The sequence below is a fragment of the Corythoichthys intestinalis genome, chromosome 12, assembly GCF_030265065.1.
Source record: "Corythoichthys intestinalis isolate RoL2023-P3 chromosome 12, ASM3026506v1, whole genome shotgun sequence".
In the NCBI taxonomy this organism is placed as follows: domain Eukaryota; kingdom Metazoa; phylum Chordata; class Actinopteri; order Syngnathiformes; family Syngnathidae; genus Corythoichthys; species Corythoichthys intestinalis.
The window spans coordinates 35,264,347-35,280,425 of record NC_080406.1 but is presented as its reverse complement, the minus strand read 5'-3'; the positions used below and the strand labels follow the sequence as shown (position 1 = coordinate 35,280,425).

At 35.9% G+C, this 16,079-nt stretch overlaps 1 protein-coding gene across 4 annotated transcripts; it reads right to left on the bottom strand.

Annotated features, from left to right (window-relative positions):
• Positions 1–16,071, bottom strand: LOC130927600 (claudin-10-like). Of its 4 annotated transcripts, none has more exons than XM_057853550.1 (6): positions 12,302–12,388; positions 4,805–5,225; positions 3,766–3,927; positions 3,608–3,695; positions 805–912; positions 1–737 (listed from the first exon to the last, which is right to left on the bottom strand). In XM_057853550.1, the coding sequence occupies exons 2-6, from the start codon at positions 5,034–5,036 to the stop codon at positions 542–544; spliced, it is 786 nt and encodes a 261-aa protein (XP_057709533.1). In that variant the 5' UTR covers positions 5,037–5,225; positions 12,302–12,388; the 3' UTR covers positions 1–541. The 4 variants fall into 4 exon arrangements, with proteins under 4 accessions (XP_057709533.1, XP_057709535.1, XP_057709534.1 ...); XM_057853552.1 differs by lacking the exons at positions 1–737; positions 805–912; positions 3,608–3,695; positions 3,766–3,927; positions 4,805–5,225 and adding exons at positions 6,756–8,070; positions 8,147–8,248; positions 8,334–8,415; positions 14,998–15,196; positions 15,951–16,071 and having other exon boundaries at positions 12,302–12,463; XM_057853551.1 differs by lacking the exons at positions 1–737; positions 805–912; positions 3,608–3,695; positions 3,766–3,927; positions 4,805–5,225 and adding exons at positions 6,756–8,070; positions 8,147–8,248; positions 8,334–8,415; positions 14,998–15,282 and having other exon boundaries at positions 12,302–12,463.
• Between the last annotated feature and the right edge of the window lie 8 nt (positions 16,072–16,079).

Sequence of the window (16,079 nt, the reverse complement as noted above, 5' to 3'; positions counted from 1 at the left end):
TTAAAAGACAATTTTTTTCCCCGTCATCTGTGCTTTGCCAAATTGTTGTATATATTCGAATCGTCTCAAAATATGATTTTAATTCACATAATACTATTTAGATTTTTATTTTTTAATTTTTTTTTATCGTATCACGGGCACTTTAAATTACAATGCAAATCTACCACGTTAATGTATTATTTTAGACTGCACAGTATTGTATGATTGGCTGTAGTCATACATGAATTTTGCCACCCAAAAAGTTTAAATTGCCATGGAACTGTAAGTCATCAATCACACCAGTTTTGAGGGCCTTTGTTGAAATTAGTTTGCTAATCATTTCATCTTAATTTCTGAGATAAAATTAACTGAATTAAACCAATTAAGACAATGCACAAAACTCAGTAAGATATAAAGATTTATTTAATGAAATTACAGCATTTTATTTTATTTTTTTACATTTTCCCCATTTTTTTAAAATTACTTGTATGTTGGTGAGTTTTGAATGAAAAATGTTTTTTTTAAAAAAATGCAATTAGGAGGAAAGAATTGTCAGACACGATTAGACAAACGCATCCCTTTGAGAAAACCTCTCTGGTGTTGTGGCAGAGATTTTGGATATTTTGGAGCTGCTTGATCTTCCCGAGCCGTAGTAAGTTCCATATAGCCTGTTGGGTCCGTAGTAGCCCGTATACATGCTTCTTCCTCGCAAACGAGGGTCCATGTATGTGCCCGCTCCGTCGACGTAAATCACTTGACTGTTCAGGAGACATTTATCAAGATTTACCATCTCCTAAATCACAAATTCATACAATTTCAGCATACCTTTTGGGTATAAGGACTCTGAGCACAGTCGCTGCATAAAAGAGAGCTCCTATAATGATGAAAAAACTTCCGACCAATCCCAGAAATATGGGAGGGCCTAAATCATACCTGGAGTTAAAAAAAACCAGACATGAATCACTTAGCATATTGTTCCTGTCCAGTGAAAAGCAAGTATCGCTATTTGTACAAGACAACAAATATCTTTGGGTCTTATTTAAAATAGAAAATTTTAGATTAGATTTAAAATGAAACTACATATTGTTTTAGATGTTCATTTGAAATTAAGAAAAAAAAAAAGAAACTATATTAATATTGACGTACAATATTTTTGCTGTCCTATGAAAAGTTTTTTATTTTCCAATTTTCCATTTTTTTTATATTCATGACATTTCAGGCAGTTACATTCATTTTTACAAGTACAGTTAATCTGCTATTAACTGATTACATAAAAAGTGACAAAACTAACAAAAAAAATAAATAAAACGACAAAAACGCCTGAAAGAGTGGGACGAAGAAAACCTGTGATTTTTTTCACCTTCAATTTTTTTAACTAAATAAAAATGGACACCAGAAATATGTGTAAACTGGACAAGATGCATAACTATCATTGCGCATTGAATAAGCATAGCTAAGCTAAATGAAATGATTTTTTTCCCCTGGTGTTTTGGATGAAAAAACTTTCAAAATTTGGATTTGCAATAATTTTCATTAGGCAGAGATATGTATAGTTTTATGTTAATTCAGTAAAAACTGTCTAACCCTTTCATGAACTAATAGTGATTCCCCAACCCCATTTAATGTGATATCCATATAATCACAGGGGTCTCAAACATGCGACCCAGCAGCCAATTGCAGCCCACGGGACAATATTTTGCGGCCACCATTTGACATCCAATTGTCGTATTCATGTAAAAAAATATCTGCAGTATATAAATAATTTTAAATTGAATGAATTAATGAAGGATCGATTTTAGAAAAATATATTTAAGTAGTAATACAAGAAAGAAAGAAAAAAAATAAAATAAAAAAATAATCCACTTATAATAAAAATAATAATAATAATAAAACATTTTAACTAAAATGAAATTAATTTTAAAAAATTAAAACTTCACCCACTTAAAATGGATTGGACAGCTATTTCCGTCAATCGGTGTTTTCAACATCAATTTCCTTCTATTATTAGCTACCACAACACATCCTCTGTCAACTGGGCTGGCAGTGAATGACTAATGATAACTTTTGAAGAGATGCGCTTTGTAGTGAAAACTGTTCCTGAAAGAATTAAAATCCAAAATGTAGTTCATAATAGTGGAGATTCTCCAATAACAATAGGGTACCGCACGAATGCGATTTTTAGACCGCAAGGTTGCATGACATCACCATCGTAAACTGGAAGGGGGTCAACATAGAAGTGCGCTCGCATACAGTCCATGGTAGTACTACTGCTTGTTTTAAGAACATGCCGATTAAACACTGCTGCTATGGAACTTGTAAAAACGACATTACGAACGTCCACATTTAAAGGTTGTTTTCTTCATATGTTTCCAATGCCAAAAACTCAGACGGAAAAAATGTGAACAATGGATTAATTTGTGCGGACGTCCAAAAGACGTTAGTAAGGTGAAGGCATTCACCTTCATATGCCGTAAACATATTGTTGGGGGCCGTGGTCCTACATATGACAATGCTAATCCATTGCCTGCCACAGCCTGCCCCAAAGAGGTAAGCCATTTTGATATTTTAGTTATTTTTTAGCATGGAGTTTTGCCGTGCTGCTTCTGTCTGACAGTGAATGACCTGAAAAAAATTAAAATGTTATTTATATATCACAGCAGTCATGTAGGCCTACTTTTCTAAAATACAAATATTTAAATGAATTAGCCATGTTTGGTCTTTTTGTAGTAAGCCTGTTCATGGCGACAGGTAAGCTGTAGATTTAACAGCTTTACCTTTTCTCTTGTAAAGAAACAACCTTAGTAAGAGGGAAGTGTAAACAAATTAATATAACTAAGATTTGTACTTCATTCATTCATTCATTCATTTTCCATGCCGCTTTTTCCTCACGAGGGTCGCAGAGGTGCTGGAGCCTATCCCAGCTGACTACGGGCAGTAGGCAGGGGACACCCTGAACTGGTTGCCAGCCAATCGCAGGGCAATTTGTACTTAATGAAAAAATTAAAAGTATTCATTGGCTGTCACTGAGTAGCATTTGCGATCGCTACACAAAAATAGCAATATAAATTACCCCCAAGTACGGTCAGAGACGGAAGACAACCAGAGGATATAATATATAAGAAAGACAGGGCATATGGTGGTAAAGGATAGCTTGTTGAAACAGGAGAATGTCATTGTTAGAGGCGTAAGGCAATGCATTCAAGAAAAAGGCGTCAATAAAAAAGCTACCTCTGGATCAGGTGGGCTCTTTTCCCCGTCTTTTTCAGCCCTCGACAATCGAGCCATCTATTTAACTGAACATTTCTATGTTCTTCCACATCTTTACCATTGAATTTGGCACCAGGGACATCATTTTCGGACAGAATTGGTAGGTTTAGCTCAGTAAACATTTCGTTCGTACACTATTTACATGCATCTAGCATGAGAGACGAACGCAAGTTTGACCCCCCTTGCAACAGTTGCTAACGTCATGAATAATAATGAGCGAAGGTGATGTGTTGCATGCGGTACACTATTACACTTGATGACCAGTGAATCACTATAAAATGCAAAACAATTACAGTATAAGCATTGTAATAAATAAAACATAACAAATATTATAAACAACCATATATTGTAAGAACTGTACCGTAAGAGTCCAGGTGCTAAGATGGGAGCAAAGGTGTTTCTGGCAACCCTGTTGATATACAAGCAGTAAGCCGCGATATCAGACATTCCTGCGTACAGAGCCGAGCATGAGAACAAATCACTGAAAGAACATGAGTTAGGTGTGCTTGATTGACTCACCACCCACGAAATGAAAGACGGCGCCTGCGAAAAGCATTTTGTCCTTGCTCTCTTGCTTTCCACCCAAGTAGGTGCACTCCATCCCCAGGAAGCACAAAATGGCGGCCAGGAAACCCAGAGTCAGCCCGCACATCAGCAAGCCACGCACACCCTGGACATACGCTTTCACAAACAAAAGATTCACCCCAAAAATGTGAAAATTAAATCCTTCATAGTGTAGGGAAATACATGGAGGATCAGGAAGGTTAAAATGAAATTAATGAAAATAAAAAAAAATAATTGTTAAAATGGATTTTTTAAAAAATTAAGTAAAGACTTTAATGCAGACAAAAAAATATATATGGTGATATACTGTAAATGGTGAAATAAATACGTGTTGAAATATAAACAAGATTTTTAAAAATGTTGAAATAAATGGGTAGATGTTGAATAAGTGTGGAAATAAACAAAACTGATTTAGTCTATGGTAAAATAAATGAGGAAAAATTGAAATACATGACTAAAAACGGAATAAAGATAAATACAGAAATGAAAAAAAAGGTGAAAACTAAATGAAATAAATGTTAAAATGAATAAATTTTTTAATGAATGAATAAAAATTTTAATATTGAAAAAAATCGTTTAATAAATAAACACACACCGATATAACATTTAATGGCAAATTTTTATAATTTATGTAATCATGTATTAATTTACATTAGTAATGCAAAAAAAAAAAAAATCAATCAAAGACAAATACAGTACATAAACGCTCACATACATTTTTTTCACTGGCCGATTACACCAGGTGAATTCTGCCTAGCAACTAACTAATACTTCTCTATCATTCTGGTTCATTCTTAATATATTATGTTTGCATATATGAGAAAATAAACTGTCTCTTTTGATCAACCACTTAACTTATTGACTGCCATTGGCGTCAATAGACGCTGGGATCCCATTCAAAATGGATTGGACGTCTATCGCTGCCAATGACACTGAAACGTAATTATTAACTTGAACATAACACTACTAATTATGCAAATGAGCCAGGACTCACGCGTAACACTCCACAGCACGGGAAAGTCTCTGCAGTTGGTGACGGCGGTGGAGTCGGTGAAGCAGTCCTTCCATAGGTTGGACCAATACCAAGCCACCTTAATGATGAAGGAGCCTCCCTGGCCTCCAAGCTGTGTGATTCTCCAGAAGTCCATGGCCATGGTGCAAAGCACAAAGAGCCAGCCTAGCGTGGAAATCAGGAAGCCGCTTACCTGGATCAGACGTTTTCGCATCTCCCAGAGAAAAAGTCGACACAAAAGAGCTTTTAAAAAGGTATTCGGTTGCTGTGATCAGTGACAAGTGAGAGTGTGATACCTAGGCGTCATCTATGTTGATGAGGGTGCCTTACCTGAGTGTTGGATGTATACTGTAAACATGCAGGAGTGTGCCATGACACCACTTTTGTCCTCACAATGGTGGTCCTGATTCGTGATCATGGGATCAGATTAAGACATTAACCCTTTATAGAGCACTCATTTAATTTAAAAAAAAAAAAAAAAAAAAAAAGTCAACATTAGAGTGGTATTGGAGGCCAAAACTAATTATTTTTTTCCAATGGAAATGCCCCAAATCAACAGGAAGTAACCCAGTAATGCCGAAAAAATCAACAAAAAATCAACTGAAAAGGCCCAAAAATCAAAAGAGAGTGACCCAAAATCCATAGGAAGTCACCTGAAGGTGCGCAAAAAAAAAACAGGAAGTGACCCAGAAATGGCCAAAATTGACATGAGGTGAGCCAAAATATACAGGTAATGACCCAGGAATACCAAAAAATAAACAAAATATGATCTCAAATCATCCCCATGTCTATTCATTCATTCAATACTAAACATCAGTGGTCCTCAACCTTTTTTGCACCACGGATCAGTGTGATGCAGGCCTTTTTTTCACAGACCGACAATGTGTGGCAGAAAATTACAGTAATATAACACGGCGGGGCTAAAAACGAACATTAAGTGCAGGGAAAATGTAACTCACCATGCGACTAATCAACCTTTTTTAACAACGGCCTCTCCTAAAACTTGACGGGAAATATTCTTGGTCGCAGGCATAATGAGTTCCTCTCCAATCATGAAAGGTATCATGGCTTTAGCAGTACGGTTCGCCACAAAGTATACTCTCATCGCTTTCGCTTTTGTTGCCTCATTTGCTAGCTCTTAGCCACATATTATGGAGAATGGACTTGGTTGTAGGTTCCTTTTCTGGCTCAACAGGTGGCCTTTTCTCCGTAAAAAAGCTGTCCAAAGACATCGCCGCCCGCATCACGCAGCCAACAGCAGCTTACATTACTGTTTAAATCGACTGACACTGAGCTGCTATAGGTTTGCAAACACTCCAGTAATGGCGGCCAGCCACTAATGGGCGACGTATACAAATCTTTACTCGGATTAGTCAATAGCGTAGACAGGCATATTGGAGTGTCATGAGGCACAAGCCAGTTTGCAATCGTTAACAGATTATTTATTATTTCTCTGCGGCCCAGTAGCAAATGCGCCACGGACCGCTAACTTGGGGATCACCGCTAAACATCACGTCACGAGACATCCCCCTCTTTCAAGCACCACAGAATATTGTGTTCTATATTGTAAATTCTGTGTTCATATGGCTACATGAACACAGAATTTACAACAAGAAAGATCTTTCATCATAAAAAAAAAACGTTTGTGACTGATTGAACATCATAAACCACATTTTTATACATCTTTTGAAGTGAACTAATAAAGATAAAAAAACAACAATATATTATAAATAAAAAATCTAAAATTTCTGGAGAAATTGTGATACTAGCTATACAATGATAACATAATTATGTAATCATAATTAATGATAGTGAAGTTTGTAAATTTCCTAAAAATAGTAGTTTGCTCAACGAATGGTTAAATGCTTTCATGAAGTTACAATATATTGGATTTGGTGAAGAGAATAGAAATGCACACCACACTACTCTCAATTTTTTATTGTTTTGTTACCTTTTTCCTACAAACCATTTTAAATATCAAAATGTTGTACAAAAAATGTTTACACAACAGAAGTCTTTGACACTGACCGTTTAAGGTAAATGTACAATGTAAAATGCAAATCTCCAAATGGAAATGACCTTTAGCATATAATTTGAGAGTCAATTAATTACTTTAAAAACTTTTTTTAAGGCATTTTAAAAACTTTAGTTCCATTCAGTTGCTTGGAATGGTAAATCTGAATGCCTTTTAAATCAGATCATTCTTTTGTTAGTTTATTTGAAAACCAAAAAGTAGGAGGGAAAATGTTTTTGACATGTCAATTTAATATCTCTATATATATTCCGCAGATATTATTTAAATATTCTTTGTTGTGTTTGGAGAAAAACAGAAAAATAACGTTTGACATATTGCGGTGCCTTGAGATAATAATGTAATTAGTTTTGTGACCAAATCCAATCATTCCTATCTCATTTAAAATGAAAAGAAATGCCTTAAATCCATTCCAGAACCCCCTAAAGACAAAGTGCTCTGAGGCTACATCGTAATTTATAAAAACAAAGTAATAACAATCAATTAGAAATAAATATAATTCAACATTTTTTCACATCATGATCAAATGAGGCAATCCAATTCAATATGCTTTGCTTGCTATGGCCACCAGGAGGCAGTGTTGTTTGTTACAGTGATCAGACAAAAATAACCTTTTAAAATGCTGTAATGCAAGTTTTCATACAGGTCATCAAATTTATTTATAATATAACGGTTGTCTAATTGGGTTGTTTCATCATTTGAGTTCAAATACCTGTTGCATAAACATTTGTAAAGCTGCAACTATCAATGCTGAGCATGTAAAACAAATTTTCTTCATTTGTTAGCTTTAATATTGACATGCATACAGCAGTGTTAAGAAGTTGTTTAACAGTAAACTGATTCCATTCCCACTATAGTGCTTCTTAAGTCTGAATTCTCAAAAAACGGGTCACTTGTACCTCAAGGCACCGTCGTACCACCTTGTCACTGGATCAAAATGCCATTTCACTGTGAATAGCAATCAAGAATCCACCTGGTATTAAATACACACATTTCCTTCGGTGTACTGTTATCTTTGACTTCACACTATCCTACACGACTCAGTGCGCTTAATATTCACATCATTTAAACGTAGACGTTCTTATCAAAGTTGGGGGCCTTGGAGGAGCTGCTGTATTCGGGAGGCGGCCTCTGGCTCACAGACTGGCCTCTTCCTCTTTGGTATGAGGAGATATGCGAATGTGAGGCAGCACCTCTGTAGACATAATCTGCACGACTGTGGGTGAACAACAACTTTGATTAACTATCCGCAAGCCACCAAGATATAATGTCCTTTCTTACACTTGCTCTACCTTTTCTTACAGTCAACCACAGAGAAGCAGAGCACAGCGCCACCTAGAACGCAAAGGACAGAACCTGCCCAGCCGATAAAGAGCGCCGCTCCAAGTTCATACCTATAAAATTGAGGCAGAGTAGTGTTTTAAGAAGGTGCAATCAAATCTTTAAATTAAACCATTTTAAGAGGTGAAGGGTCCTTACTTCTGGGCTACAAACAAAGGGTCGAAAAACTCTGAGGTTATCCGATGTGCATAGAGGGAACATGCTGAAAGGGAGCACAGACCTGAGGAAGGACAACAAAAACTTATACTTTGTAAGTAATTATTGGATTTAACCATATATGTGAAGGATAAATATCAAAAGCAACTTTAAAAAAAAAAAAGTAAATGCATATTTGTTAACGATACAACTGAACTGTACAGATTACTGTAATGCAGCTGTGTTCAAACTTCCCAGTTCAGTTTTTATCGGCCCGCAGCAAACTATGAAAATATAATTGAATATGGCCCGCTCCAGAACCTTGAGTTCAGCCTACATTGTGTTGCACTTCTCAGCTTCAGCGCTAGATGGAGCTAGTCACTTAAACAATGCCTCTCCATTAGATTAGGGCAGTGCTTCTCAATTATTTTCAGTTATGCCCCCGCCAGGAAGACGTAAACATTTCGCTTTCCCGCCCCCAACTCTCTGCTGCCACTGTAAATAGTATAATTTGTCTATAAAATGGTTATTATTGTAAGCATTGCATAACGTTGGCCTTTTTAATACCAAAGAAAAAAAGTAATATAGATAAACATACAAAAATGTGTAACTTTATTAACATCGTTTTGTTTGCAACAGAAAAGACTTAAAGCTTATCAATGTGATTGGGGTCTAATGTCTTTAAGTGACGTCTTAATTGATTTGGCTTGATGCTGTCCGCTGCAAACGTTTTTAGACACAGTAAACTGAGTGGTCTTTCCTCGTCTCCCTCTATATTAAAAATCAAAGCCAAAAGCCAAACACTGCATACGATTCGACATATTTCCTCGTCTTAGCTCTTCATACCTCCAGTGCTCTTTGCTGTGTGCTCGTTTGGTTAAAAAATACTGCACACACTCTGAAAATGAGAGCTGCACTGCCACCCACTGAGTGGATGTGCAATTACACTTTATTGTTGTATGGCAAAAATGTATGTCCCCCAAGGTCATATGCGCCATCGCTCTGCGCCCCCCTGAAGTCCTGGCTTAGAATAATTTAAGTTATCTCGTCAAAATCTGACGTTGAAATCAACGTAAGAAACTGCAGAATTTCAGTTTTTTTAATTTATATAATAAAAAAACAAAAAACAAACATATATTGCAATAACTATATACCACTGCATTATTTTATGTTGCTTGTAGCCATTTAACATAATACAAAATCATTTCCATAGCAAAGTTAATTAAAAAGATCGCATCTGGCCCTCATTTTAGTTATTCTTTTGTTTTCCCACATTTTTTGGGTTTTCTTTTTTTTTCTTTTTCAAAAATATTTGGAGCGAAAAAATACTTGTTTTCCTCTAAGTATTTGGCGGAACAGTACGTAATTTTTCTTTCTTAAACATAAAAAAAAGTGAACATTTGAAGGAATGTTGTCCCTGAGTATTTTTGTCCCTTTTTCTATTTTTTTTTTTTTTTTTAACTTAAACACTGGGGTCGCGTTAACCGAATATTTTCCTTCGTTGACCGTTTTTTTACAACGGTGACGGAAAAAACTGAAGTCCATCTGTCATTTTGACAGGTTGCAATTTACACCCCTGACCACAGGGTGGCGAGTGAGCATATTAATTAGCTATTGTCGCTCTTGATGCATGACGTTGTTGGCCTTAGTCGTCTTACTCGGAAAAATGTCAAGGCAACTGAGTGTCCGAAGTTTCTTCAAAAAGCCCCAAAACGACGATGGTGTTGATAAGAGGTGAAAAAAGAGGGACTGATGCAGTGAAGGATGACAACGAATCAAGTGAATCGCCGGTTCACTCCTCACTGCGCGAGCAGTTGAAAACGCCGCCAATTACCAAGAAGGGCAGAATTGGTAACACGGTGAAAGCGGCATAAAGCCAAAAAAGCGGACCAGACTAGCCAGAGCCTGAAATTATTTCAAGGAAAATATGGAGGGTGCCACCACTGTGTGTACTTTTTGCTAAGCTGAGCTCGCATACCACGGTAGCACGTCGGCTATGAACGAACACTTGACGCGCGTGTATTTTGGAAGACAACAGGAAACAACAAGCTAGCGGATTGTAAGTCCATACAACTTTCTAACGATTTTTTTAAAAATTGGAAGTTGCCTTTATATGCGTCGTATCAACGTGCATTTTTATTTAATAATAACAATTAAAAAATATATATATATGTATATATATATATATATATATATATATATATATATATATATACATATATAATGGAATTATATAATATTTTATTATTATTAAATGTATTAGGATCATGGAAGGTCCCACTTGGGGAAAAAAAAAAAAAAATATATATATATATACATATATATATATATATATATATATACTGTATATACATAATATAAGAAAAATATATATGGAAACACAGTACTGGCCTGCTTACTGTAATCCATGACTGCACTAATTTTAGTTACTTTATATTATAAAGTATTATTGTATTATTGTGTATATACATATAGTGACTGCATCAAGATATAGTCATTTTAAAAATTTAAGTGACGGGTAAAAATAGATTATGACCGGATTTTTATGACCCTGTCAGTCAAAATGACAGACAACGAAAAAGTCTAGCGCAACCTCTGCTTAAACAATGCTTCTCCATTAGCTTAGGGTCATTCAAGTTACCTTGTCGAAATTGACATGTTGAAATCAATGTAGGAAATTGCAGGATTCCAGTTTTTCTTTATTTATATAAATAAATAAAAAATTATATTGCAATAACGTTATACAGCAGCATTATTTTATGTTGCTTGTAGCCATTTGTCACAATACAAAATCATTTCCATAGCGAAGTAAATTAAAAAGATTGCATATGGCACTCATTTTAGTTATTCTTTTGTTTTCCCACATTTCTTGGTTTTTCTTTTTTTTCATAAAAATTTGGAGCGAAAGAAAATACTTATTTTCTCTAAGTATTTGGTAAAACAGTACATTATTTTTTTCCCTAAATACCAAAAAAGTGAATATTTGAAGGAAACTACTCCTTTTTCCCTGAATATTTTTGTCCATTTTTCTAATGTTTTTAACATTTTGCTTTACTTAAACAATGCTTCTCCATTAGCTTAGGGTCATTTAAGTTACCTCGTCGAAATTGACATGTTGAAATCAATGTAGGAAACTGCAGAATTTTTTTTTCTTCAAATATATATATATAAATTAAAAAACATATATTGCAAAAACTTTATACCGCAGCATTATTTTATGTTGCTTGTAGCCATTTACCATAATACAAAATCATTTCAATAGTGAAGGCAATTAAAAAGATCGCATCTGGCCCTCATTTTAGTTATTCTTTTGTTTTCCCACATTTTTTGATTTTTCTGATTTTTTTTTTTTTTTTTTTAAATACGAGCGAAAAAAACTTTTTTTCTCCAAGTATTTGGCGAAACAGTACATTATTCATTTTCTTAATTACCAAAAACGTGAATATTTGAAGGAAACTACTCCTTTTCCCTGAGTGTTTTGTCCCTTTTTCTAAATTTTTTAAACATTTTGTAAAACTATTAAAATAATCAATCATTTTTCTTAGAATTGGGCCTAAGAAAAAAGAATTCATTTTTTTTTTCAATTTTCAGAATAGTAGGATTTTTTTTCTTGAAAAAAAAAATAGAAACAATAAACAGGTACAGACAATAAGTACAGTGATTTAAAAAACTGAAATAAACTACTAAAAATAAAAGTTTTTTCCCCAATTAAATGCAACCTGATGTCATACTTACAGAAAATCTGGAAATGCATGCTTCTTATTTTAAAAATAAAACTGATGATTTGATGAAAATGCTCTCAAAATCTGGAGCTACAGTACTTTTCTGTTCAGCGCCAGTATTCATTCATTCGTGACGGCATGAAGTTGACCCTTACTCTCGCCATGCTTGGCTAACTTGCAAATTGAGAAGCATTTTTATTCTAACAGATCTGAACAGCGCGAAAATAGGACGGCAAAAGACTTTCTTACCGCTGAGGATAAAAACAACCCCTGCAAAGCAGGCAATCCTCGCTTTGGTCTTGTCACTTCCTCCTATTTTGGTGCACTTCATTCCCACCAGTGCGAAGACTGTTCCAAAAAACCCCAGACAGACTGCAGCAATCATCAAACCCCTGCAGGCCTGAATGTATCCTATGTAAACATAAACAATGTAACATATGTAAACAAAAACAATCAGGCACAGATCAACAACCTATTGACCTTTCGACAAAACATGCGGTCAAATTAGTCATGAGGTGAGATTTAGAGGCAAATATTAGCTCGAAACCAATGAGCCGTGGTCCAAAACCGCCTCAGGCTTGAAGTCAATCTTCTTTATAGGCTTTAAGAATCCTGTCAACTGAGGCTAAACATTCACAATTTTCTAGGTAATATCCTAGTTTTTAAAAGTGTGAAAAACGTTAAAAGTTCTGCCGACCATCCAACGCCAGCATGGACGGAAAGTCTTTGCAGTTGGACACCCCTGTAGAGTCGGTGACACACGCCTTCCATAAATTGGCCCAATAGGTCGCTGTGGTGATGACGGTCCCGTCAAGTGAGGACACCTTCCAGTAGTCCGTCGGCAGGGTTGACGATACGAGAACCCATCCTGAGGTGGCGATTGCAAAGGCCAAGATCTCCAGATACATGCTGCTCTGAATGACTCTGCCGCGACTACGTCGGCGCCGTCAAGATTGATTAATGGTTCTCAGATGGGTGAGAAAGCAGTTACGTTAGCTTGGTTAATGTGTTGTGGATGAGTCTGCCGCGAGGAGTTTGGACTTGAACTTGAACAAGTGGGTTGATCTACATCACACCCGTTTGAAATGGGAAGGTTGGCAGTGAATGATAGCTTTTCAGTGCCAATGTTAGCTAGTAGGTACTGTATAAATTTCCAATGTATTTGACCTGGGAGAGGCTGGAGAGCCCTCCCAGTTCAAATGGAATGGATGTCTATCACGTCATTGACTTTGAAATTGGCTCAGTCTGACTAATATGTAGCACCTGACACTGTGCTGGTTGAAACCCTCAAAATACAAAATACGTTATGTACATCTTCTTCATCTCCACTCATATTTGCAAATTAAGATATCTCCACTGACAATCATACTATTGAAATCTGGAAGGCCTTCATGGGAGGCTCACAAACTTGCAGGTCCAGAAACAGTAATTTGCTGCCCCTAATTGATATCTTGATATCTACGTTAAGTGTTTGTGTGGATCTTATTTTATTATTATTATTAATCACAACAGAACAAGCTAGCACAGCTGGGGATGATGCCAGTTTTCGGCAATGTTTGTCAATCTGTTAGCCAAAATGACTTTGCTAGTCAAAGTTGAATCATTTAGAGCCCTAAAAGTTTTCCTCATTTTTCAGCCTCTTAATAACACATATTTTGTTATTTTTTAATTTTAGTTTTGTGGATAAGTGGTAGGGAAGATGAATGAATGAATGTATGTATTTAAAACTTTCTAAGTTTTCATTTTGTTAAAATTAAAAAAAAAAAAAGTACAAAAAATCTGGAAATATTCTCTGACTGGATCTGGCCACTAGGCCTTGACTTTGACACCTGCAATTTAGAATATTGCATTACTTGTAGTTTTTTTTTTTTTAATTTAAATTTTAAAATAAAAATAAATAAATAAATAAAATGTATTTTAAACATTTGAACATTTTTTGTGGAATATTTGATGTAGCCCACACTCACCCAGACTCTATCTCAAACAGCCCCCTGATATATTGAGTTTACCACCCCTGTTTTATGGTTTATAATACGCTAACATTAAGTCAGAACTTCAAAAGTTAAAAGTGTCTCTGTAAAACGCTTAAACCACAGTGAATGTTTCACCACCTTCCTGCTACTTATGTTTAAATACATGAGAGTGTTGTAATAATTCATTGACAGCATGTCCTCTAAATCTTACTTAACGTGCTGCCATCCCACAAAAATGTGCATTACATGTCCATTCATTTCAAAGTCAATGTGACAAAAAACACTTTAAAACGAGGATTAAGCCGCCCCCCACCACCAAAAAAGCAATAGTTTAAAAATGTCTATTAATAAAAAAGCAAAACACTCATACATACTGTGTCATTTACTTACCATACAAACTAACAAATTATGTTGTTATTCTCTCACTTTCATTTTGTGATGACTGTTGTTTTGAGGTCTGACTGCTATTTTTAACAAATTTATGGGTGTTGAATCCGAAACTGGTCTCAGGTTATCTCTGTCACTTAATTACTCCAACAGCTTACTGTGTTGTAACTACATGCACACACCAAAATGAGTTTAAAAAAAAAACAGCTCTCAAACCTACGTAGAGCAACAAAATCTGTGTTCCCCAGTGTAATACAGGTTGTAAATGCAAAAAAGAAAAAGCACCAGATAAAAAAGATTAACAGAGTAGAAAAATGTTAATAGTTTAAAAAAAAAAAAGAAAAAAAAGCAAGGCGCAAAATGAACAATTCTTTAGAATGACAAGCAAAATATTCCTAATCCTACCCTTTTAACATTCATATTCAATTGTGCACTTTAATAATCAGTTTTGATTTCTCAAGGTTCATTATTGTACTTAGAGGGTCCAGAGGTGTAAAACTATGACACATATTTCTTCCATATCACAAAAAAGGTACAAATAACTCTAAATTTTGTGTGAAAGCAGTGGCACAACAAGGCACTCACCCTCAAGGTTCAAGATAGTATGGTGTGGCCTACAGTGGAGCGCGCCGATGGCGTTCCCGGCACAGTTATTCCACAGGCCTTGCAGCACCCATGTAGCCGTGATGACCGAGGATGCCCGGCTGGTGGCCTTCCATTCATTGGACACGGTGGCGCCGATGGTGGCCCCCAGACCCGCGAGGCCGCTAATGAAAGCCAGGATCTGCAAGCCGGACATTTGCTGGCTTTCGTAATTGAATGTGATCTTTTTTAGTGGACGAAATCCACGCATCCCCCCAGACTGGTAAATTACACTTTGGACATGTGTTTTCAATGAGATGATTTACAGACAGGACATTTCTCATGGTCAAGGATGGATGTGAGGGCTTCAAAGTCAAACAGTAATCAAAGTTTGAGCTAGGAGGTGGTTAATAATTTTAGGCAATACCAATGCAAGTCCCTTGTGGACACATGTTTTGGTCTAGAAATAATATTGTGCGTCATTTCAACATAAACCGTGGAAAAAGAGTCACCGGTCAAATTTCAGTGGAGGCAAAGTTCAGTTTCGGGTTTGACATGCATTTCATGACTCATCATTTCCAACTTTACTTTCACATCATTTTAATTCATTGCCATTGTCGCTGCCATCCCTCCCAGTCCAAAAGGATTGAACGTCTATAGCCGTCAATGGCAGCAATTAAGTATAAAATGTGCTCCAAGTGAAGGGATGAATATTCAGTATAAATTGAAAAATAAAATTAGAACCAATTTCTCAACTGTATTAAGCATTAGCTTGTCAATTGTCCAGAATGTATGACGTCACATCAACGTTTAACATAAAAATCGGTCAACTTATGCTGCCGACGACCCGCACTAAACTAAACTTTACCCCTCACGTGTCACACTTAGTTCTGCTCTTCGCGACACGTTTTATTATGTAATTCCGTACCGATTAAACTAACATACCTGACGTTTACCTTTTTTTGGGTGCACGTTTTCATTTGTTGTTCTGTTTTTCACTTTTAAGTTGCACGTATTTGATGGACACTTATGATAACCAATCAGAGCAGCCGGTGGTTTAGGTTACGTCATGTTTACAACACGCG